Source organism: Gracilinanus agilis, chromosome 4 (assembly GCF_016433145.1).
Source record: "Gracilinanus agilis isolate LMUSP501 chromosome 4, AgileGrace, whole genome shotgun sequence".
NCBI classification, from domain to species: Eukaryota; Metazoa; Chordata; class Mammalia; order Didelphimorphia; family Didelphidae; genus Gracilinanus; species Gracilinanus agilis.
Genome location: NC_058133.1, coordinates 505,531,507 through 505,557,637, shown reverse-complemented (window position 1 = coordinate 505,557,637; position 26,131 = coordinate 505,531,507). Strand labels below are relative to the sequence as shown.

Below are 26,131 nucleotides of genomic sequence, written 5' to 3'. Positions count from 1 at the left end.
GGACCTAATTGCTTTCTGCTTAAGCAGAGGGTAGGCCTGAGCTCTACCTGCCCCATCTCCACAATAATGCACCACAGCCCAGCTGGGCTTTGAGACCCTGTAACCAGCATCATGATGCCTTAGGAATGGAAAATAGGAAGGTGAAGAAGACTGAGCCAGTGCCTAGTAGCATCCATTCCATAATAACAGATAGTTAACAGTTGATTTTGTTACCTGTGTATCCCCAGCAGCAAAACCTTTTGTTGGATTGTTTTTTGTGTGTGTGTGTGTTTAATTACTAAAAAGACATGCTGATGCTTTTCAGAATCTCAAATGTGAGCTTGATCTCTAGCCCTCCAGAAAGAAGAGGTTAGAGTCAGACTGAATGAGCTTTGTTGTGCGTATTCCACTAATGCAGCTTCTGGAAATTCTTGAATCTCAGACTTTCACCAAAAGGGCCAAGAATAAATCATTTTGAGTATATTTTCTGAAAAATAATTTAATTCCATTTTTTTTCTTACTAGGTATATTCCTCCTGATAAGAGAGAAGAAAATGACCAGTCAACTCATAAGTGGATGGTGTATGTCCGGGGCTCTCGGAGAGAGCCCAGCATCAATCATTTTGTGAAGAAAGTTTGGTTCTTTCTCCATCCCAGCTATAAGCCAAATGACCTTGTAGAAGTACGGTAAGTACTCTTAGGAAATCATACAGCAAACATTTATTAAGCACTTACTATGTGCTAGGCATTGAATGGGCTAAGCACTGGGATAAGGATGGGAATAAGAAAAAGAAAAGTAATCCCTGGCCTTAAGGAGCTTACAGTCTAAGAGGAAAGGCAATACACAGAAGGAAGCTGGTGTGTGTTAGGGAAGTGTCAGGGGGAAGCCAGAGGGTTTGTGGAGCAGGGGGATGGGGGGGGGGGACCAAGACCAGACTGCTACCAGCAAAGGTAAAATGTCTGGGATTCGGAGCCTTCTGTAAGGGGAAGCCATGGGAGGGTCTCTATTCTCAGCCCTCCTATCAGAGGGTCAGAAGAAACCAAGGTACCAATAAGGTACAGGCCCCAAAGCTGAAGCAATCTCCATAATGATGGATTTGTCTTAGTTGGGGCTGGATAGCAATGGTGGTAATGGAGTCAAAGCCAAGCAGAGCACCTTGTGGCAAATGAAGTTATTTACTCAAGTTATTTAATGAAGTGTTAAGCATTTCATAAAATTATAGAACTAGAAGGAACTCCAAAGCACATCTAATCCAACCATTTTTCGCAAATGAGGAAACTGAGGCAGAGAAAGGCTTAGATTCACATGCTTGTTAGTGATGGAGCTTAGGGTAGAACCTGGTGCCTATTCTAGAGATCTTTCTACTCTTCTATAACATCTTGAAATGGAAGAGAATTGTGGTGACCGTAATGTCTTTGATAATGAATAAATCTGAGATCTGGGCAAAAGGCCATTGCCAGATTAATGGCTTAATTTCCCTCTTTTTGCTAAATACCTTGGTTCAAGAAGCAGAGTTATAACTGGGGCAGTGTGATATGAGATTTACCACAAGGTCCAGTACCTCCAGGGAGCTGGGAAGGGACGGTTTTCTCCCTGGGGCAGTTCCTATTACCTGCCCTTACCCCTGGACCCCAGACCTGTGTGACAGTGACCGTGCTGCTGACTAAGGAGGGTCTGCCAGCTGAGGGAAGGCCCCTTGTTGCCTGACTTGGTGAACTCCATTGTTTCCTGCAAGTTTCCATTCATTAGCTATTAGTGCCAGAACTCTCAAAAACTGGCTTTTGATGATTAAAAAAGCGAACTTCAGATGTTTGGGGTTTTTTTGTGCTGAAGAAGTATTCTTTTCCTTTGGATAAATGTCTGGGATCCTAGCAGTTATGCAGATGTTCTCTCTCACCTTGTCTGCACTAAGAAAATAGAATGTAGAACAAGCAATAATTGTATCAGCATTTTTCTGAATTCCTAGTTGTTGTAAAGTTTGTTTCAGAGTGTTTAGTTGCACATTCTCAGAAAAAAAAGTTAACTGATATATTCTCTTTTTTTTTAAAAAAAAAGAATTGAAATAGAAATTTTAGAAAAATAGTAACAATGGATCACCTGGCAAATCTCTTCTTTTTCATAAAGGTGCCCAAGTAAAACTTTTGTAATTAAACCTCAAATTGTAAAACTTAAAGCAAGTTAAGAGCTACAGATTTAAATTCCATTATAATTAGGAATAAACTGCTGAATGTAAAGTATGAAAGGAGAGAAGAAAAATAAAATTAAAAAACAGAAGAATCCTGTCTAGAAAGTCTGTAGCATCTAGCATAGCAGATGTCTAACATTGGGGAATGGCTAAACAAGTTGTGGTAATGTGGTATTGTGATTGTGATGGAATGCTATTGCCATAAGAAATGACAAGCAGTATGATTTCAAAAAAATCTGGAAAAACTTCCATGAACTGATACAAAATGAGATGAGCAAAATTAGGAGAACATCATACAGAGTTAACAGCAGTGAAGTCTGATGATCAGCTGTGAAGGACTAAACCATTATCAGCAATGCACAAATCCAAGACAGTGCCAACAGACTGCTGGTGAAAAAGGCTATCTGCTACCATAGAAGGAACCAAGAAAATCTGAATACAGCCTGAGGCAAAGCATTCTCTATTTTTATTTCCTTCACGAGGGCTCAGAACTTGTTTGTTTCTGGTTTTTTTTAGATATTTGTTTGGATGTTTGGATTTCAGTCCAATTGTCTTTTTTTTTTGTTTTGTTTTTTTGTTTTTTTGTAGCTTGACAATTGTCCTTGTCTTTGTCGTTTATTTTATCCATTTAAAAACAAAGTTCTGAGGAGTCCTGAGGCTTTGCCAGCTGCCCACCAAAGAGTTATAGGACCCAGCATAGGTTGAGACCCCTTGCTTTAGGGGAAGACCACTGTTGACCCAATAAAATCAGATTGGAAAGATAGTAAGAAAAGGCAAGAGTGAGAAGACAGAAGATTGAAGTTGAACCTAAGAGCTGAACCAGTTGAAGGAATGTCATGTCACCTGTCATTGATACTCGTGCCCCACAGACACTGGCTGCAAGCAGAATGGGGCCCTTCCCGTTGTCCAGGTCTGCCTGTGGTCAGTAGAACTTAAGAGAATCCAAAGCTCACTCCAGTGGGGATCAAGGACCAGCTTTTCAAAATGTAAGCTTCTCTGAGCAAAATCGAAAGAGCTTTAGGAATCCTGGCTGGCAGTAGCTTTTTTCTTAGGAGCTTTAGGTGTTCATTTTCAACATTTCATTTTTATGTATGACATTTGGTTATGCTTCTCACTGAAATAGTAGTGGTTATGCCCCATAATTGATCTTATGTGTGCGCATACACACGATTCTGCTCATTTCCCCATCATTTCTCCATTTGATCCCTTTTTCTTGATATATATATCTTGGAATCTCTCTCCTGAGTTGTGACTTTTTTTTTCCTCCAGTTAAACATAGAAACAATATTTGGCATTTGTTTCTTGATATTTTGCAGTCCAAATTCTCTCCCTTTCTCTTTTGTCCTTCCCCAGACAGCAATCTCATAAAGGTTACACATGTGCTTTTGTGCAATATAGATTTTGATATTCATCATGCCATGAAAAAAGACACGTATCTCACATATAAGAACATGATGGAAATTAAGTGAAGAATGGTCTCCTTCAATATGCATTTGGATTCTTCGTCTGTTCCTGCTATGGTGATGCCTCTTTCCTCATGAGTCCCTTGGAGCTGTCCTGGATCCTTGCATTGCTGAGAATCAGTTGATCATCCCATATTACTGCTGTTATTGTGTACAATGTTCTCCTGGTTCTGCTCGCTTTACTTTGTATCAGTTCATATAAGACTTTCTAGGTTTTTCTGAACGCGTCCTGTTCCTCATTTATGGCACAACCATATTCCATTGCAATCCTGTTCCCCAGCTTGTTTGGTCCTTTCCTATTTGAATGGACGTCCCCCAAGTTTTGACTTTTACTAAGTGTAACCATTTCTCTGGTGCAAAGCAGGTGACATATTTTACATTCCGGTTATCTGATGGAGGCTTTTTGCAGCTGTCAAGAAGGTTAAAATTATCCAGTGTCTGGATCAGAAGCACAAATTTGTCTTTTTACTACTCTGAATCTTCTTATCTGTTCACCCTGCCTGATAGAGAATGTAGACACAAGCTGTTGGTTTTCCTTGAAAGTCCTTTTCTCATTTGTCAGAATTGCCAGGAACACTCTGTAGCATCTTTGACAGAATTTCTGATTACACCTCCTTCCTAAAGTCTACTCCTACCCAAGCCTTTTCCTAACTTACATGTTGTGCTATATAATATGCCAAGGTAACTTAAGTGCATTCTGGATGGATCAGGAAAACCCTTGTATTGAGACTGTTCTTTTTTAAAAAATTTGGAACCTGTGAAATTAGGCTGGGAAAGTTTTAGGGAGACCTGCTCATGAACTGCCCACAAATGTCTGCTCTGGTTCTATTTGCCCCTAATTCGGAGAATCTTGAAGAGGGTGTTGATATTCTCACTGACATTAAGGTTCTTCTTATCAGAGCTCTTATCTGAATTTACCCACTTGGTAAATCTGAGGCTTCTCTGGAAATAGTAAAATTCTGGAGTACTTGGCCCTTTCCCTGGCTCTGCTGGCTAGCCAGTAAGATTATTTTGATTTAATCTGGCTTTATTACCTTTCACTGGACTCTGTGACTTCTATTAGCTCTGCCTTGCTGATCCTGACCCTTGTCCTGGCAGAGGCTCAGAGGATTTGAGGGAAGGAACCCTAGGCCTGGGAGTCCAGAGGTCATGCTTTGACCTTCCCTTGGGCCAGAGGAGTCACCATCTCCATGCTTTAGCCAGAAGTCCCCAGGGTCTTTCTACTTCTTTGTCTTCTTTAATCTTATTGGGGCGTTGTGAGGATTGGTCTGAATCTGGGACTTCCTCAGCAACAGGAACTGCAGATTTGGCAATTTCTTGTGCCAAAATACATATATCAGTCATTTCTCTGTTCCTTGGAATTTGAGGATTGCCTGAGGTTCAGAGAAATTTGAATGATTTGCCCAAGACCACACAATTGGATCTTTTGAGTCTCCTGCTGTGCACATGCCCTCCTCGCAGAAATGAGATCCCAGGTGGAGAAATGTTTTGGAAGTAAAACTCCTCTTCCAGGGTATTGCCTTCTGAGGCTTTGTGCCCAACTGCTGCTTTATCCAGACCCAGCCTTCATATTGGGCCTTGCTCTGTGGCTCTTCTTAAGATTGTCTATTTATATTTCTTTTCCCCATTATTTTATTTATTTATTTTTTTGAGAGCATTTTTCCATGGCTACATGATTCATGTTATCTCCCTCCCCCCTCCTGGAGCTGATAAGTAATTCCACTGTTTATACATGTCTTATTATTCAAAACCTATTTCCATATTATTCATATTTGTAATGAGTCATCTTTTAAAAACCAAAACGCCAAATCCTATACCAAACCATGCGATCGAACATATGTTTTTCTTCTGCGTTTCTATTCCCACAGTTCTTTTTCTGGATGTGTACAGCGTTCTTTCTCATAGATTCCTCAGGATTGTCCTGGATCTTTGCATTACTGCTAGTAGAGAAGGTCCATTATATTCGATTGTGCCACAATATATCAGTCTCTGTGTACAGTGTTTGGTTCTGCTCATTTCACTCCACATCAATTCCTGGAGGTCTTTCCATTTCATATGGAAATCCTCCAATCATTCCTTATAGTTCAATAGTACTCCATCACTATCATATACCACAATTTGTTCAGCCATTCCCCAATCGAGGGGTACCCCCTCATTTGTCAATTTTTGGCCACCACAAAAAGGGCAGCTATAAATATTTTTGTACATATCCATTAGTGGTATAGCTGGATCAGAGGGCATTCATTCTTTTAAAGGCCTTTGGGCAAAATTTCAAATTGCCTTCCAGAATGGTTGGATCAATTCACAACTCTACCAGCAATGCATTAGTATACTTGTGTACTTTTTAACAGGATGTCCCAGAGCTGACTTTCCTGGCCATTGTAGCTTTTCAGCTTTTATGGGAAATTTAGCAGTGTGGTTGGTGTGAAGCAGCTTTTTATTGTCAAAGCAAGGCATCTATTAATAAAGAAATTTGCCTGAAAAGTCTGTGTACTAAAATTTAGGTCATAAGAAATATCATTTGATGGACCTCTACCTTCCTTTTCACTGCCCTGACTGCAGGTAAGGTATGAGGTTATTTCTCCCATATAAAATAAAAAACCCTCCCCCTAGGTTCTGACCATGATCTTCACTTCTCTCTAAAAGTCTAATACATGCAAACAGTTGAGAAACACAAGAAAACTTCATTAAGGGGGCAGCTGGGTAGCTCAGTGGATTGAGAGTCAGGCCTAGAGACGGGAGGTCCGAGGTTCAAATCCGGCCTCAGACACTTCCCAGCTGTGTGACCCTGGGCAAGTCGCTTGACCCCATTGCCTACCCTTACCACTCTTCCACCTATAAGTCAATACACAGAAGTTAAGGGTTTAAAATTTAAAAACAAAAAACAAAAAACAAAAAACCTTCATTAAGGCATGAGGGGATCCTGAGGTCCAAACTCTTCAGCTGAGGTCGGTTACAAATCACGTTGATGTGACTTAGCCATGTGTAGTATTATATTGGGCAGGGAGGAGCCTGTGCCATGATTCTCTTTTAGCTCATGGGCTTCCTCTGCTGGTGGACCTACAATTGTTCTCATTTGAGCCACTCCCTGATCTGATCACTAGAGAATTGTGATTTTCTTTCTTCTTTCTTTTTTTAACTCCAAGTTTGCTTTTCTAGTTGCTGCTTGAAACCATGCTGCCTTTTAGCCTTGGCTGGTGACTAATTGGTTTTTCCTGCCTAAAGAATCCCTTCTTTTCTCTGACCTATGATATAGGCCCAGCTCCTTTTATTGAAATTTTCTAGGTAGTTTATTTCTCAGCATTTTTCATCTTAATAGGGTTGATAACAGTAGTTTGCCCTAGTGGAAGGGTCTACTCCTTGTCTTGTGCTTCACTTTTGCTCTCCAGGTGTCTGTGAAGCTGTGTATGCTTTGCTGTTCTATTCTTAGTTCTCAATCATATTTGCCAAAGTCTACCTGACTCCACTCAACTAGAACTCAAAAATTTATAGTTCTTTGATTCTAAGGATTACCTCCTCACTTGGACATATTTTCCTCTTCCTTGGTCAGGAATTTACTTCGATATTTTAAAGGCATTCTTCCCCCTTATCTTGCATTTCCCTAATATTTCAATAAATCTGTTACGTCTTTGATATGGGCACTCCCTCGAGAGATGTAGATTCCAATTTGTTCATGCCTAGCCATCCTTTATGATTCATCTTTATCTTCCCATAAATCCATCCCAGAGGAGGGGCCCGTTCAATTGGAGACTTTTCCTTGATTTTTCTTCCTTGCAAGTATGATCTCAGCTGGAAATCATGTCTGCTCTCTTGAGGAATAAATTACCACAGGACAGAGAGCTTAGCACCATTGGTTTGTTTGCTTGGTGGTGAAAACTTTGGCCATAGCAATCCATCAAACAAAGATAAGGAATCAAAGGCCCTTAGTCCATTTCTATCCCCCTGACCTCTTCTTGTACTGTAGTGGATGTGGCAAAGGGAACAATGCTTGCCAAGAATCAGTTTGGGATTTTTAAACTGATTATTTACATGAGCCTAGCTATTGTTATGCTACAGCTGAGATTCTTGTATGAGTAGTGAGCACATACTATTGGAAAAACTGAATCATCTTCAACTAAAAATTTGAAAATACTTAAGATTTAGTTTATGTCAATAGATCTATTTTAAGTTGCTTTCTGATGAGAGTTCATTCTTCTGTTCACAAACACATTTTTGGGGAAAAAGTCAGTTGGCCACAGTCTGTTTGGGATGCTTTCTTCAATATTCCATGTTCTTGTTGAATATCTTCTTAACTCTTTAGAACTGTATCTTCTTCTCCTTATTCCTTCCCACTTCAGAATAGCCAGGTATCTTTTTTATTTGATTTATTCCAGAGTCTGAAGCAGATATCAGTAGATAGGTTTGGGCAGAATGGAGTGTGAAACTTAGAGACCAAATACAAACTTCATATAAATTCCATATTGGTCCTGATTTTCTGAGTTAACGTTATTAGAACTTAGTAATAGTGATGACTTAAGAGAAAATCTGGAGAATTTTCATTGGGAAATGCTTGTCAATCTGTTTCATAAATCAAGTACTCCTTCAAAGAGCCTGGGTGAAATTTCTATGTCTGCTTTTCCTTAGAGAGCCTCCTTTCCACCTGACCAGGAGAGGTTGGGGCGAGTTTCCTGTCAGAGTTCAAGTTCACTTTAAGGACAACCAGAACAAGCGGATAGATATCATCCATAACCTGAAGGTAATGTATGGGAATGACATTACCACACATGGGTACCATTTGTATTCCCAGAGAAATGGTCATAACAGGAGGACAGTAAACTACCTGTAGCTGAGCCCCAGAATTAGAAAGAAAATCCACTCAGAGCTGCATTGTGGAGCGAGGGTAAGTGGTGCAAAAGAATCAGTGTGAATTCTCAAGGAACAGAACTATTGGAATGTATGTATCTAGTAGAAAGGTTTAATTAATCATACTGCTCAAAACAGGACTCATTATCTTCTTCCTCAAACCCTCTCCTTTCCCTGACTTCCCTCTTTCTGTGCAGGGTACCCAGCGCTCATTTTTTGAGTCTTCTAGGTTTGTAACTTTGGAGTCATCTACAGCTCCTTACTGAATACTCCATACAGCCAGTAAAGGGCCAGATCATGGGATTCTCCTTCCCCAACATCTCTCTCACATTATTCCCCTTCTCTGAGACCACTCCACACTTTAAAGCCTTCATCATCTTGCCACAGGTCATACAATAGCCTTCCTGTCTTGAATCTTTTCTCCTCTCCTGCCCATCCTCCATGCTGCTGTCAAAGTGAATAGCCTAAAGTACCATCCCAAAAGAGATCTATCATTCTCTGCCAATAAACTCCTGTGGTTCCTCTAACCTCCAGAGTCAAATACAGATTCTTGTTTGGCAGTTGAAGCCCTTTACAGTCAGCCTCCTACTTCCCTTTCCAGGCTTACTATGCCCAACTCTCCCACAAACATTGTGGTTCAGCCACACTGCCTTTTTTTTTATATATATAATTTTTTTTCTTTTTTTTTTTTTTTTAAACCCTTGTACTTCAGTGTATTGTCTTATAGGTGGAAGAGTGGTAAGGGTGAGCAATGGGGGTCAAGTGACTTGCCCAGGGTCACACAGCTGGGAAGTTTCTGAGGCCTGATTTGAACCCAGGACCTCCTGTCTCTAGGCCTGACTCTCACTCCACTGAGCTACCCAGCTGCCCCACACTGCCTTTCTTGATGTCACATGTGACCTTCCATTTGCCATCTCTGAGCCTTTGCTTAGGCTGCTTCTGCTGCCTGGAATGCACTTTTCTCATCTCACATTCGCTAATCTCCTTAAGCCCAATTATTGCCTCCTGTATGGAACCTTTCCTGATACTAATATCTGTTATTCTCTCCATGTTATTTTTATTCTGTATCTATTTTGTATATGCTTGTGTGAAAGTTGTGCTCTCTGGAACAGCTGGTCCATAGATATCAAACACACTTTAGTTTTGAAGCTTTTCCTTTCCATACTCCTTCCATGTTCTAGAAATCCCCGAGGCCTGATACCCTCCTGATAACATACTCCATGACCCTCTCTAGTACTGGCTGCTCTTCCCTGATTCCCTTCGACTGTCTCTTGGAAGTACTCCCTAGGGCCACTTCCAAGCTCTGCCTCTGCCACCTTTCATCAGTGGCCTCTCTAACCCTCAAGACAATTCCCCTCTTTCTTCCACAGCTTCAGGTCCTCTCTTAGTCTCTCTCTTTCCTCCAAATCATGCTCAGGCCTTCAACAGACATACTGATGTTCCCTCAAACAGCCTAACCTTCTAGTTTTTCAATTTACTCATTTCCCATTAGCTCCTCCTCTACCTCACCTTAGCCAAACAGACGCAGGCCCACCCCTTCTCTTGCCATTACTGACAACTTGGAAATTCCCTTTTCTCGCCCCAAGGATTAAGAGAGTAACAGTGTTTTCAACATTTGTTATATTCCCATTCTTCTGAATACGAAAGGCAGGTTTTTGCTGCAGATGATGCATTTGCTGCTGAAAGGCTTTTAAACAACTTCAGACCGTTGTGTGTGAAGGCCTACTCTCAAGGGGTGCTGGATGTTTTCTGAAGTTTATGGGATCCTGGGCACTTTGTGTAACTGACTTCTGCTTTCCTGTATTCCCACAGCTGGACAGAACCTACACTGGCCTGCAGACTCTGGGTGCTGAGACGGTATGCTTGTTCCTAAAATGTTCTGTGTGTGGTAACAAATAAACTAAAAGTCTTGTTTGAGTTGCTTCTTTTGCATTTGTGACATGATATAGTATTCTAAAAAGGACTGTTTGTTAAAGCAGGTACCATAACAGCTATAAAAGGAAAATGGAATCCATTTTTATTTAGGAAAATGTTACTGGGTAGGAGGTAGTATCCTGGTATTGAAATAGGAAAAAAACAATTTTAAATAGTGCTAATTTTTGAATCCTTATTTGCTGCTTGCCCCCAGCTAACATGGGCATATCAACTACCTGGGCTGCAGTTTGCTTATCTAAAAACTGTGGAGATTAAAATTAATATGCAAAATACTAAATATTATATTTATAAATATTTTATTAATAACAAACTAACAAAAAAAGACTTAACTAAATGGTACTAACTAGCATGCTCCCAGGAACCAAAGAGGAAGAGGAAGGAGTTACAGGCCACTATTAAAATAATTAATATGACCACACAAGTTTGGAGGCACAGGAGAGATTAAAAGGAATTTTGGGAAAACTAAGGGATTTATGGGGGATGAAGTCCAAGGTTCAAAATTTCCATTTATACAAAAAAGAGCATTGGACTAGAAATGCCAAAGGCCCTTACAACTAAGACAGAATAATATTGACCCATCTCTTGAGCTGTTCTTCCAGGAGTGAGGATTGGCTTCTCTTAAGACATACATTATCTTTGTAAAGTTAACTGAGACTATGTAGCAATCAAAATTTGGGCTATCTTGTTAGCCTAAGAATCTGTTCCACTGGGCTAATTGACGATATACCCTTCTCAGAGCCCAGTAGAAATTGGCTCTGAAATACTTGAGAGTCTAGAAAGCTAAAAACTTATTCATGGACCTATAGCTGACTCACCAAATAGCATGCACAGAAAACTCTCTGTGACTCAGTTTTCTTATCTCAGGTGATAAGAATATAAAAATGTTATAAAATTTATGGTGGTTTTGTAAAAATATTTGAATGGAAGAAAATGGAAGAAATGATGGTGTATCTGAAATCATTACTTCTGTTTGAAGTTAGTGAATATATAACATAGGTTCTGTTCTAGTGGTCTAATATTTGCATTGTTAGATGAAGAATCTAGTTTAGCATTGCTATTTGTGTAACTTCATTTTAAGTTTATAAAAAACTTTGAACTTTCATTGCAAATCTTAAAGCACCGTATGTTTTTTGTTATTAGTTCTTTATGGGTTCAGTTATACCACTCTGTTAAGAAAGAGCCTATGCCAGCTAGATGTGGTCCAGGTTTCTCTGAGTTCATAAACTGCTGGGTGGCTTGGGTGTGGTCATTTTTGAAGGTAATACCCTGAACCAGATAGCATGAAAAGATCCTTTCCAATCTCAAGAGTTACTGCAGCTAGGTAGCATAGTGAATAGAGCATGAGACCTGGAGTTGGAAGGATCTGGGTTCAAATCTGTAGGGGTGGGGAGAGGTAGAGCTAAGGTGGCAGTGAAAGTACAGGGACTTAACTGATTTCTAAAAACCCAGTTTTTGCTTCAAATTGCTCCAAAAAGCAATGCTATAACCCCTCAAAAGAAATTCTGGAGCAGCATAACCTAAAAAAAGACATGGTGAAGTAATTTTTCAGCCCAAAGCAACTTAGTTGGCCAGCATGTGGGATTTAGTGCTCTGAGGTGGAGGTGGAATGCTGCTTTCCAGGGCAGATGCCACAGAGGTATAGGCCTTGAGCACAGCTAAAGCAGTAGCCAAGGCTTCTGGAGCTCTCAGCCACAGATGATAAGGGAGGTCAGGCACATGCTCAGAAAGAGATTACAGGGGTCCCTCTGGTGACTCTGGGTTCAAGACTCCTGTCTCATTGCCCATACTTAGAACCAGGTCGCAGCCCTGGGGCGCAGTCCCAGAGTGAGGAAGAATACCAGCATACACCAGCACTTACAGCCACAGGGGATATGGGAATCCTGGTCACAGTTCCAAGAGGACTTGGGTTACTCATAGACTAGAGCAAAGGCTGGGAGAGTATTAAACATACTTCTTACATCACATCACCTTGGAAGAACTGAAAGCAGATAAATCCCCTGTGCCAGCTTTGAAGGTAGCTGCACAAAGAAACTGAAGCTTGGAACAGTGCTCCCTTCACCATACTTACAGAACCCAACTTTAAGGTTTTATTTTTAAACAAAAGAAAGAAAGAGAGAGAGAGAGACTGGAAAATGAGCAAACAGCAACAAAAGAAACAACATAGAAAGTTATTTTGGTGACAGAGTAGACTCAGACTCAGAAGATAACAACAAAGTCAATATTGCTGTATCAAAAGCCTCCAAGAAAAATATGAATTGTTCTCAAGTCCAAAAAGAATTAATGGAGGAACTGAAAAAAGAGTTTAAAAATCAAATAAGAGAAATAGAAGAAAAATTGGGAAAAGAAATTAGAGTGATACAGGAAAATAATGTAAAAAGAGTTAATAGTTTGGTAAAGGAGGCGCAAAAAGCATTGAAGAAATTACATTAAAATAGGCCAATTGGTAAGAGGCACAAAAATTCAAGAAAGAGAACTTCTTTAAAAGCAGAATTAGCCAAATGGAAAAAGAGATACAAAAAATGCATTGAAGAGAAAAACTTCTTGAAAGACAGAATTGGTCCTTTGGGAAAAAGAATCACAAAAATTCACTGAGGAAAAAACTTTACAAAGTAGAACTGGCCAAATGGGAAAGGCAATATAAAAGCTCACTCCAGAAAATCATTCCTTAAAAATTAGAATTGGGTGACTCATAAAAATGAAAAATTAGAAGAAGATATGAAATATCGCATGGGAAAAACAACTGACCTGGAAAATAAATCCAGGAGAGAGAATTTAAGAATTATTGGACTACCTGAAAGTTGTGCTAAAAAAAAAAATTATTTTTTTTTAAAGCTTAGACATCATCTTTTAAGAAAGCATCAAAGAAACTGCCCTGATATTCTAGAATCAGAGGATAAGATAGAAATTGAAAGAATACACTGATCACCTCCTAAGAGAAATCCCAAGAGAGTAACTTCCAGGAATATTTTAGCTAAATTTCAAAACTCCCAGGTTAAGGAGAAAATATTGCAAGCATCCAAAAAGAAAGAATGCAAATATCATGGAGCCACAGTCAGAATAGCAAGTCTTAGCAGATTCTACATTAAAGGATTGGAGGGCCTGGAATATGATATTTCAGAGAGCAAAATAACTAGGCCTTCAACCAAGAATCACTTATCTAGCAAAACTAAGTATAATCATTCAAGGGGAAAACTGGTTATTCAGTGAAATAAAAGACTTTCAAAGATTCCTGATGAGAAGTGAGCTGAATGGAAAATTTGACTCAAATACAAGACTCAAGAGATTCATAAAAAGGTAACAGGAAAGAGAAATCAGAAGACATTCATTAAGGTGAAACTGTACATTCCCTCATGGAGAGATGATTCTTGTAATGCCAAAGAACTTTGTCATTATTAGGACAATTAAAAAGTATATGTAGATAGAGAGTGAGGGGGTGAGTTGAATATAATGGGATGATATAAGAAATAAAATTAGGCATGAGAAGAAAGAGGAATGTGTTGAGAGGAGAGGGAAGGAAAAATTAGAATGGGACAATTTATTGCACATAAAAGAAGCACGAAAGAGCCTTCATAGTGGAGGTGAAGATGGGGAGGAAAACATGTGGACCTTACTATCATCAGGATTGGCTCAATGAGGGAAGAACATACACAATGATTTGGGTATAGAAAACTATTGTACCCAACAGGAAAATAGGAGGGGAAGGGGATAAGAGAAGTGACGTGGAGCTGATAGAAAAGAGGCCAAAGTTGGGGAGGTAGAGGTTGAAACTAAACAAAAGTAAATAGGATGGAGAGTAATACATAGCACTCATACTGGTACAAATTTTTTTTTTTTACAAATCTCTTAATAAAAGACCTCATTTCTCAAATACATAGAGAAATGAGTTGACTATAAATGAATACAAGTCATTCCCCAATTGATAATTGATCAAAGGATATGAACAGGTAGTTCTCAAATAATTAAAGTTTTCTATCATCATGCAAAAAATGCTCTAAATCTCTTAATTAGAGAAATTCAGATTAAAGCAACACTGAGGTATCACCCCACACCTATTATATTGGCTATTATGGCAGAAAAGGAAAATGACAAAACTTGGAGGGGATGTGGGAAAGCTGGGACATTATTGTATTGTTGGGGGTGTTGGGACCTGATTCACTTATTCAAGAGAGTAATTTGGAACTATGCCCAAAGGGCTCTAAAACAGTGCATACTCTTTGACCCAGCAATACCATTACTAGCTTTGTATCCCAAAGAGATTTTGGGGGGAGAGTACCATATATACAAAAATATTTAAGGCAACTCTTTTTAGTGGGTTAAAGATTTGGAAAGTGAACGAATGCCCATCAATTGGGGAATGACCGTAAGTTAAGAGTATAGGATTGTAATGAAATATTATTGTGCTATAAGAAATGAGAGTCAGGAGGAGCTCAGAAAAACCTGGGAAGACTTAGATGGCCTGCAGCAGAGTGAAGTAAGCAGAAGCAGGATATTGTTAATGATGGGAATATGGTACAGTAAACAACTGCAAATGACAGCTATTCTCAGCAATACAATGATTCAAAACTATCCCAGAAGATTCATGATTAAAAGTGCCATCTACATCCCAGAGAAAAAGAACTGAGATTGAATTCAGACCAAAACAAACTTTTTTCACTTTTTTAAAAAAGTTTTTGTAGTTTCTTTCCACAAAAGTATTAATATGGGAAAATGTTTTACATGATTGCACATGTAAAATCTATATGATATTGCTTACCATCTCAAGGAGGCTGGGGAATTAGGGGTAGGGAGGAAGAGAATTCAAGACCTAATGTTCTTGGGGAAATGTTGGAAACTGTTTTTACATGTAATTGCAAGGGCGGGCAAATCTGAGCAAGTTACTTAACCTCAATTGCTTAGCCTCTTCTGCTTTCAAACTGATACTTACTATTGATTTTAAGATAGAAGGCAAGGGTTTAAAAAAAAGTTATTCTATGATTAGAGGCCCTGTTTCAAGGGTGGATATCTCTTTTTGCATCTGAGGCATGCAAATATTTAGCTTTGTGGATGCAGAATGATACTCCGAAAAGAAGGCCTGATTTGTACCCCTTCCATCAGTGAGCCTGGCATTTGTCACGTCTCAAGTTCAGTGCACTATGCTCCAGGCAGACCCTGGTACCTTTTAAGATGTTGGGAATTGACTCAAAGCTAGTTTCTGTATTCTTCCAGGTGGTCGATGTTGAGCTCCATCGGCATTCCCTTGGAGAGGACCAGCTTTATCCTCAGTCCTTAGAGTCAGATGTTTCGGATGCTCCATCATCTTTGCCTTTGCCCATCCCAGCCCCATTGAAAGCTGCTTCTCCCAGAAAACCTTCCCACGAGGCTGTGCCTGATGTTGCCATGGAGAAAGGTAATGTCCTAATACATGTTCTCCTGAGTGCCACAGCTTCCCTCCTGCTGGCTCCTTTGGGAGCATTTCCCTTCTCCTATTCACTCCCATTCAGTTGCCTGGTTTGAGCCTTGCAGAGATACTAGTCATATTGTCCTCTGCCTGGTCCCTACACTGGTTCCTGAAGCCCAACTAAGAAACTCCGAAGTTCTGTCCTGGCCTTTGACCCACTTTTCAGCCATCTCCTCCTCTGATCCCTTCCATGTCCAACCCACACTCAGGACTCAGGAGGACTTTCCCTTTTCTGGGAGCCTTTCCCTGCTGCTGTTGCCTTTCAGGTCTGTTTCCGGGAATCCTTTGAAACCTATTTCAGATACCATATCTCCCCTATCTCTGCCTTCCCCTCTGAATTGTCCCAAGCCTGGGCTCCAGGAACTCAGACTCTAGCAGCTCATCCTGCGGGCCAAGTGGCAGACTCTTTGTGTGCGTGTGTATGTGTGTGTGACGGTGTGTGTCTGTATGTGTTAGGGGTGTTCTCTGTTGGTGGAGGGAGCCTTGACTAGAGGAATCCTTGAATTATTGATATCAGTCTAGATTTCTAGCATTCCTTCCCTTACTTTATCATCCCTGCCAGACTGTGATCTCTGAGGGCAATGACAAGGTGGTTTTCATCTGATTTTCTTCCAGTGTCTAGCATCTATCATAGCTGCTCTGTACTTAGTAGTTTTTCAGTGGATAAATGACTATCTATCTGGGACACTCTCTAGGGCTCTTGAGTGGTTGGTGGGTGGCATATCAGACAGTGTTAGCAAGGCCCCACAGGACTGATTGCACCTAATGAAGATGCATCAGGCTTGGGCTCATCCTACAGAAGGCCCAGGGTGGGAGGCAGGACCATACCCTTGCGTGCACACACACATGCACATTTGTACATACTGCCTCAGCAGGGTACTCAAGGGGCTCAGAGCTCTATGTGGTGACAGGGTCTGGTTCCTGGCAGGTGACAGCTGTCCTTTCCCTCCTGATGCCCATTTACATCCCAGCAGAGATCTTACGCAGCTCTGTGGAGAGGGGTTTGGCTGAGTCCTTTGCAATGGTATCTCCGGTGTGGTCCCTGGGAACTGACCCTTAGTGCCACTCAGTGGAGTCCAGCAGGATGAGAAGAGCCTGCCATTGGCTGGGAAGGATTCTGTGCCCAACTCAGGGTCGATTGTGCCCTCAGCAAGGCCTCCCACCCCACTTCTGTCTAGAGTGTTCACAGTGGGAATGAGGTCTCTGGCTAGTGTGCCCCAGAAGAGTTTCTCTGGTTTCAGTCTAGTCTTCAGTCTTATTCAAATTGTGCTTCAACCCATGTAGACTCTGAAGTTTTAACACATCAGCTCGAGCATGAAGCATCCACACAGGCCTCTTTTCTTGAGAACACTGCAGGTCTCCTACAACCTTTGGCTTTAATGTAGTGTGGGTACTTCCACATTTTCTGACACTACTTTTTTTTCCTATATTTAGGCTTATATTGTGACTTTTTGAATGAAAGATTCATCAGAAGTAGTTAGAAAGTAAGTTCTTTGAGTAGATTTTAATCAGTTAGATAAACATTTAGTAAGCCCTTGCTGTGTGCCAAGCACTGTACTACACATGAGGGATACAAAAAGTCTCTAAAACCACCAGGTGCAAGCATTATCTGTAATAGGCATAAGCTAGAAGCCTTCCCCATGAGATCAGTGGTGAAGCAAGGGTGCCTACTATCACCACTACTATTCAGTGTTGTACTAGAAATGCTGGCTATAGCATTAAGAGAAAAAAAAATTGAGGAATTAAAATAGGCAGAGAAGAAACAAAATGATCACTCTTCTATTATAGTTAGAGAATCAACTAAAAGATTAGTTGAAATAACTTTAGCAGTTACAGGTTGTAAAATAAACTGACATTAGTCGTCAGCATTTCTATGTATTATCAACAAAGCCTGGCAACAAGAGATAGAAAAAGAAATTTCATTTAAATTAACAGTAGATAATGTAAAATATGTGGGAATCTACCTGCCAAAACAAACCTAGGAAATTATGAACTTAATTGTAAAACACTTCCACACAAATAAAATCAGATCTAAACAACTGGAAAAAACACTAATTGCTCATAGGTTAGCAGAACAGATATAATTAAAATTTTACCTAAACTAATTTATTAGTGTCATCAATCTAACTGCCCCAAAATTATTTTATAGAGCTAGAGAAAGTAATCACATAATTCATCTGGAAGAATAAAAGGACAAGAATATCAAGGGAATTAATGGGAAAAAAAAGTGAAGGAAGGTGCCCTAGAAGTCCCAAATCTCAAATTATTACAAAGTAGTAGTCATCAGAACAGTCTGGTACTGGCTAAGGAATAAAGAGTAGTGGATCAGTGGAATAGATTAAGTACACAAAACCTAGTAATAAGGGACCATAGTAATTTAGTGCTTGATAAATCAAAAGATCCAAATTTTGGGGGACAAGAATTCAGTGTTTGACAAAGACTGTTGGGAAAATTGGAAAATGGTATGGCAGAGACTGAGATTAGACCAACATCTCACACCATATACCAAGATAGGATCAACATGGGTACATGATCTAAATATAAAGTAATACCATAAGCAATGTAGAGGAGCACAGAATAGTCAAATCTATGGATAAGGGAAGAACTTAAGACACAACAAGAGGTAGCATTATAAAGTGTAAAATGGATGATTTTGATTATATTAAATTTAAATGCTTTTGTACAAAAAAAAATAAATGCCACCAAGATTAGAAGGAAAGCAGAAAGCTGTGGGGGGGTGAGTGGGGGGGAATTTTTGCAGCAAGAATCTCTGATAAAGGTCCAATTTCCCAAATACATAGAGAACTGAATCAAATATATATAAATAAAAGTCATTCTCCAGTTGATATATGGTTAAAGGATATAAACAGGCAGTTCTCAAAAGAAATCAAACCAATCCATAGTCGTAAAAAAATGCTCTAAACCACTCTTGTTTAGAGAAATACAAATTAAGACAAATTTAAGGTACCACCTCTGATCTGTCAGATTGGCTAATATGGTAGAAAAGGAAAATGATAAGTGCTAGAGAGGATGCAGGGGAAAAGTTGCAACAGGGATGCTAATACACTGTTGGTGGAGTTGCAGTCTGATCCAACAATTCTGGAGAGCAGATCAGAAAAAAATTGTTTTTATATGTAATAAGGGAAAAAATAAAATATTATTTTTAAAAAGTGGGACAATCTCTCTTCTCAAGGAGCTCCTCAAAAGCAGAGACTGATTTCATTCCTTGTTTATCTTTAATATCTAGCACTCGGGTTGTTGACTTTAGAGATATTTGCTGAGGTTTTGAAATCATGAATGAATATTTTCTCGTTAAGTTCCCTACTAAGTTGAAGCCGTTTTTCAGCCTAAATCAAAATAGAAGGTGAATTTATGCCTTATATGTGGATTGCTGTTCATTTGTTTTCTTGTGTTATAGAGTGGAACATGTAGTAAGATTTAATTAGCTATTATCCTTCAATGCAATAACTTTAGAAAAATGTTTTATTATTCCCCTTTGTCTTTACATCACTTCTCTCACCTCCCCTCTCTGGCCTGAACCTTTTTTTTTTTTTACTAAGAAAAAACAATTAAGTAAAAATACCTGATAACTGTGACCATATCTGACAATATAGTGTTTTGTCTCAGTAATCCCTCAGTTCTCTGCTGTGAAGGAGTGGGCATTGCTTTTTGCCTTCCAGGTCATTCTTTGTTTTTTTCCATTAGAGCAATACTCTTTAGTAGCAAGTGGAAAAGAGTTCTGGTCCTATTCACTTTACTACTAGTGAATATGTTAAATGGAAGGCGAGCTAACAAGGAATTTGAGTTCTTTTATTTGTGTGACTCATCTTTTTCTCCTTGGTTAGACACTGTCATTATCTCATGTTTTCTCTGTTTCATTCAGGTTTCCAAGCAAAAATTGAAGGCGACAGACCCACTGCATTTTATTCTTTGCCATCTTCAGTGGAACGTACACCTACAAAATTGGTGTCTTCGCAGAGGGTGACCTTTGGCTCTCATGGCAATTCCGCATTCCAGCCAATAGCGGCCAGTTGCAAAATTGTGCCACAAGGTCAAGTTCCCAATCCTGAGTCTCCTGGGAAATCTTTTCAGCCAATCACCATGAGCTGCAAAATTGTCTCAGGTAGGCCAGAGTTGTTGTTGTTGTTGTTGGTGGTGGTGGTGGTGGTGGTGGTGGTAGTGATAGTGGCGGTGGCAGCGGCAGCAACGACAATTGCAACTGTGACGGTGGTGACAGTAACACCACCACCTTGCATTCGTATTGCATTTTGTGGTTGACACTGGTCTTTACTCATAGCAGCCTTCTGAGGTAGGTATTATTAGCTTTATTATTAACTTAGTTTGACAGAAAGCTGAGGCTGAGAAAGATGAAGGTCAGTGGTTGGAAGTAGGTCTCAAGCCTGGTCTTCTCATTCAAGTCCAGACTCTTGGTGACTGCATTGCTGCTGTAGGTTGCCTTCTTCTCATTGAGCAGGCTATACAGGAAGCCATCTGAAAAGTATTTTCTCTATATAGTTATAAACTGTTATAGAGAGGAAGGAATGATTTTTGTGTTTGACATTCTACCAAGGTACTTCTTTTTACACAGCAGGGCTAACTGATGCAATCATCTCTTGTTCAGGGCCTTGTTTTCTGGTTCAAATATTGTTCAGACTTTTTTACTTCTCCCACATTTTGGCCATTTTAGTGCTAATTATGGCCTCTCTTCAAACATAAGGAGAAAGAGAAGAGGTAAAATTCAACTCCATCCATTTTGTTACTTTATAGTGGCACAGAGACACTGCCTGTTTGGATAGATAATTGAGACTGGTGACAAAAAGTGGGCATTAGGATCCTCTATAGAGTCATGAGCAAGCATGTATTAATCTTTTAATTAATCTTTTTTAATTAAATTTTAATCCTTTGTGCCACTGTGCTCAATGTGGGGGGACAAAAAAAGGCAGACAGTTACTACCTCGGGGAGTTCAGAGTCTTGTGGGGAGAGTCAAAATGAAAACTGGTTATCAGGAAGGTATATACAAGATAAATTAGTGATCATCTCAGAGGAAGGACACTCATATATAGGAAGCCTGGGAAAGGCATTTTGCAGAAGGTAGGATCTGAGCTAAGACTTTATGGAGTTGGGGGGATGGGGAGCAGCCAGTGAAAATTCTTGGAGAGTCTTTGTGAAGAGCATCCAAGAGACTGGTGGAGGGGACCACTAAGGTATAAGGCTACAAAGATAGGAAGGGGCCAGATTCATAAAGGACTTCAAACAGAGGACTTTGTCTTTGAGTTTGGAGGCAATGATTTCTCCACAGTAACTCTTTTTATTCACAAAGTTCTGATGGTTACTCATAGTATGGCAATGACCCTGAATTCTCCAAAACTTTGCCAATGTCGTACCACCTTTACCAAGTTTTACCAGCCTGGAGAAAGACTTCAAAGATAGTTCCACGATAGACCAATTTCTAAGGACCAAACTTACTAAACATAAATGGTTCCTCACCTTTGGTCTTGGCACTTAAAGAATGAGTATAAAATTGCCCTTAATCCTCTATATTTTCCTGTTTCACTTGTCACAGTGGCAGGGCAGTAGAAAGGGGGCAGAAGATGCTAAGTAGCACAATTTTTAGACTGACTTTAAACTTTTAAAACTGCTGGTATTAATAATAAGAGATACTTATGACCAACAGTTGGAAATAATCCTGGATGACAGAATTGTATCATTTTTTAATTCTTACTATAACTCATGGGTCCTTCGTCTTTTTTTGCATCTTTGGGACCTTTGGCAGTCTACTGAAACCTATAGGCCCCTTCTCAGAATCATGCTTTCTTAAATGCATAAAATAAAACACATAAGATTTTGAAAGAAACAAATTAAATTGAAATACAGTTATCAAGCTAATATAAAAACCAAAACAAGTTCTTGGACATCTGGTTAAGAACATCCTCTTTAAGCAAAATCAGAAGAAATACCTTTTCTCTTAAGTAGAAAAATGCCTCATAAATTAGCCTCAAAGAAGTAGACAATGGAATTGGCCAAATTTTTATTTAACACATGCCCAAAGGCAACAAGAAACATAATTTCATAGGCTATTTGATCAAATTATATTTCAGCATTTGCAAAACTGGAAATAATCCAGCTTATATATCACCATCTGTTACAGAGAATAAAGAAGTACAGGAATTCTATGAAGAACTAGACCTCTTTGATACTCAATGATTTCATTGTAGAAATAGGTGAAGATAGCAAGAACTGTGATGGAAAATGGTTAAGAAAGTAGAGGCCAGAGACTTCCGTAGAAGCCATATGCCTAGATATCTTGGGTACTTTTCTTTAAGAAAAGAATCAGTAGGTGAATAACATCATAAAACATAAAATTGCTTATATTTTAGTAGATAGGAAACAACTCATTACTAATACATGAGTCATTGCTGAATCAGCTTTCCATGACCACAGACTTGTTAGAGCAGAGACCAAAACTAGAACAAAGAAAGGAGAACCAAAAAAAAGGGAAAAAATATTTATGGGATGTAGTTGAAATAACTCAGGCCTTATTCAAAGTAAGTTATTGTTGAAAATTAGGATATAATTAGAAGTAGGGACATAGATACAGACCAGTAATTTCATGCCAAAATTTAATATAACTCAGTTGCCATAGTAATGAAAACAAGAACTAGGGCAGCTAAGTGACTCAGTTGATAGAGACCAGGTCTGGAAAGGGAGCTTCTTGATTTAAATTTGTCCACAGACACTTCTTAACTTTGTGATCTTGGGCAAATCATTTAACCCCAATTGCCTAGCCCTTATCACTTTTTTGCCTTGGAACTGATAGTTCATATCAATTCTAAGACAGAAGGTAAGGGTTTAAAAAAAAAAAAAACTTATAAAGCCATTTAGTGAGCAGTCACCTAAACTACCGGCCAACTTGAAGGATGTAGCAGTCAACACACACCAGATTCGAAAATATTTGAATAAGCAAATTTTAAAATTTTGTAAAATCTCATGGAGAAACATAGTAGAAAATTATGAGTCCTATAACCTCAAAAAACAAGTTATGGAGAATAAAACCAGTTTAAAGAAAGATAGGTGAGAGAACCAACTAAGCAAAGTCAGCCCAGAAGCATTTAGGAATGAAATTGGAAAAGGACTAACAAGCAGAAGACAGCAGGAAAGATCAGCAGAATTTTTTGCTGGACTATTTTTAAAAAAAACATCAAAAAATTAAATCCAAAATATTTGAACTATTAACAGCTCAGGTTTAGAAGTGCTTGTAGAGAAAGTAGGAATGATACCATAGAAAATAAAGTGAGCAAAGCAGTCAGCTTGGGCAAGTGTGCGTAGAAGAGAACCAGGCTACAGGTAGTGTAATTCAGAGGTATCTAGAACTTAGAAAACTTTTTGATCATAAATACCAGGGAAGGCATAAGATAGAGAGTTACTCAATGCTTTCATGGATCAGATCTGAGCAGAGCACAAGTAGAAGAATCTCCACAAAGGCTTCTTTGGGCAGATGACATCGTGTGCCTGCATCCAAGCTGAGAACAGAGCCTCCTTAAGGGGATCCCTAACCACTAAACAGTATTTGACCTAACCCACCCATTTCTTGATTATAATGTGCAATTTGGTGGATAAATTATTTGTCCATCACAGATTGTCTTTCGTTTATCATGTTTGGATCTTGTTTGTCCATAATTGCTTGTATGTTGTCTCCCCTATTAGCCAGTGAACTCTTTGAGGGCAGGGACTAATTTTTGCTATTCTTGGTATCTCTAGCTCTTAGCAAAGTACTTGATAACTTTGCTTAATACACAAATGCTTGTTGATTTGACTTGAATAGACAGAACAAATGGACAATGAGTGAGTTGGATTGAGAACTAAACATGAGGCACAAATCCCCCTTTGACAAATGGTCAAAGGGATGCACTGATGCACTGTTGGAGTTAGGAACTGATCCAAACATTCTGGAGGGCAATTTAGAACTATGCCCAAAGGGCTATAAAACTGTGATCCAGTTTTATACTTTACTATACTTTACTAGGTCTCTATCCCAAAGAGATCCCTTATGATCCCCAAATTCTCTAATGGTTCCTTTGAAACTATGGCTGACCTCTTTCATACCAGCATTCTACTAATAGTGTGTCTCTAGCCACAGAACATCATTGTCCCCACAGAAAATGGCAGGGGAGAGGCCTATGCTGAGGGTGAGTAGGAAAATGGTGTATGATAAATAAGGAACTTCAAAGAAGAACTAGATTCAGGTTGGTTAGGGCACTGTATGATGGGAAGAAAAAATGAAATACTTGGCAAGAGTGAGGTAGCATGTGGAGTCCTGGTTGCCATCAGGAGAAAGTGAGGAACTCTCCTTCCCAGTGTTATAGAAATACTTGAGGGAAAATTAATAGGAGGTCATTGGCAAGAGCTGCATGGGCAGGACAAGCCCGGAGGACTGCAATCAGTTTCATTTATAAAGTGCCTTCTGCTGTGCCAGACAGTGTACTCAGTACTACTCGCTGAATGGAAGAAGCCAGCCGGTAAGGTTACAATCTGGTCTGAACATCACTCTTTCACCCTTTCCATAGGATGGTTGAAAAAAACCTTCAGTAGTGAAAAGTTGTCAAAGTCTATTGATTTTTTTTTTTTTTTTAAAAGAGCTCTTACTATAGGGACTTGGCCTATGATACCATTGGAATAGATAACACCCAGGTGAAGAAACTTCTTTTGGCAATGCAGTGTCATCACCTTCTCTTCTACCTAGTGTGACCTTGGGCCCTGAGAAGTTAAGGGACTTGCTCAGGGTCACACAGTGCCAGGATATGGCAGAGGGGGGACTGGCACCTTGATCTTTCTGGCTTTGAGACCAGTTCTCTGCCCCCATCTCTGGATAAGATATATATATATACACCTTGTTTCCCAGTTCATTGAATTGAGGCATTTCACACTCACTGGCTTCTCATAGACCTTACATCACTTTAAATTTCTTCAGGTTTAAAAGGGCCAAGCTCCCCTGCTGGTGTTGTCTGGAGCCTGCATAGGTCAGGAGGCAGCAGTCCCTGACACTTAAGGTGTAGAGGGAGGCATTCCAGTCCCTGACCAAAGCAGAATTTGTGCTCCTGGCTGCCTCTGACAGTGTCACTGCCAGTTGTTTTCTGGTCTCCATCCCTTTCCTGGCAGCCTTTTTCTTGTGCTACTGTTGGATTTTTGCCTTTCTCACCCATTCTAGAAGAGTTAGATATAAGTATTTTATTTCCCTCTTTTTCATTAATAAAGGTTCCCCAATCTCTACTCCAAGTCCATCTCCTTTACCTCGGACCCCAACTTCCACTCCAGTTCCCATGAAGCAAGGGACCGCCAACTCTGTTATTAGTAATCCTTACATTCTCCCGGACAAGCCTGGGCAGGCCAGTGGAGCCCCAGCTCCCAGTGCAGGTGTGTGGTATGATTTGGCTTAAATAATTCATAGTACAATTTACTTTGTTCAAGCTGAAGTCTTGCCAGGAACTGGTCACTAGAAGTCTAGTGGGGGATAGAAAATGTTTTCTTCTGACAGAAACAAAGGACACTGTCCCAAACAGCAGCAGGAAAAAGAGGAAGTGTTTGTCTAAGATGCTTCAGAAAGCTCCCATTTCAGGCATATAGTGATGCTGAGGTTTCCCCCCCATATCCTAGAAAATTTAAAGGAAACTCTTTTCCTCCTTAAGAAAACCATTAAGTTAATTCAGAACACCTGGATCAGAAAAGGATTTTCTGTGTTCCAGATTTTTCAGTGTTCCAAAAATTGTGATTGTTTTTAGAAGTCTATTTAACTGAAGAAGCATTAAAGTTCCTTATGTTTTCTGGTCATTTTAGAGGAATTCTGCTTCCACCAGTGGGCAGAAATCCTGCACATGTAAAAAAAGACCATTGATAACCTACATGAAAAACCATTGCAGCCATAATGAGGATGATTGAATCCCAAGAGTATTTCTGATGGACCAACTGCTATTTGCATGGCAAGAAACTCTGGGGTGCCGCAGAGGCATGTTCAAGGCCTATCCTAGCAGGTGCCAATTGAGTAAGTCACATTGTATAGAGGCCCCACACTGATGAAATCACAGGCCAGACCCAAAGGAAAATGTACAGGGGCCACAAAGACCAGGGAATGGCCTAGCCTCCGGGAGCTTCTAGCTTAGGAATATGTCTGTGGGTCACAGCCACTGGTGCTTTTATTCCCCTTATTCCTTACTTGGTTCCTCATATTTAAATGAATTTTGTGAGTGACATCTTTACCTGAATTTCAGTAAGAAAGACTTTCATGGCTCGTGTTA

At 39.7% G+C, this 26,131-nt stretch overlaps 1 protein-coding gene across 1 annotated transcript in view; it reads left to right on the top strand.

Annotated features, from left to right (window-relative positions):
• YEATS2 (YEATS domain containing 2) overlaps positions 1–26,131 on the top strand; it is a 108,681-nt gene that overhangs the window by 33,892 nt on the left and 48,658 nt on the right. The window contains exons 7-12 of the mRNA XM_044673160.1: positions 504–665; positions 8,251–8,362; positions 10,282–10,326; positions 15,610–15,790; positions 19,725–19,964; positions 25,095–25,253. Coding sequence (XP_044529095.1) covers positions 504–665; positions 8,251–8,362; positions 10,282–10,326; positions 15,610–15,790; positions 19,725–19,964; positions 25,095–25,253 — 899 coding nt within the window. The remainder of the gene's footprint in view (positions 1–503; positions 666–8,250; positions 8,363–10,281; positions 10,327–15,609; positions 15,791–19,724; positions 19,965–25,094; positions 25,254–26,131) is intronic.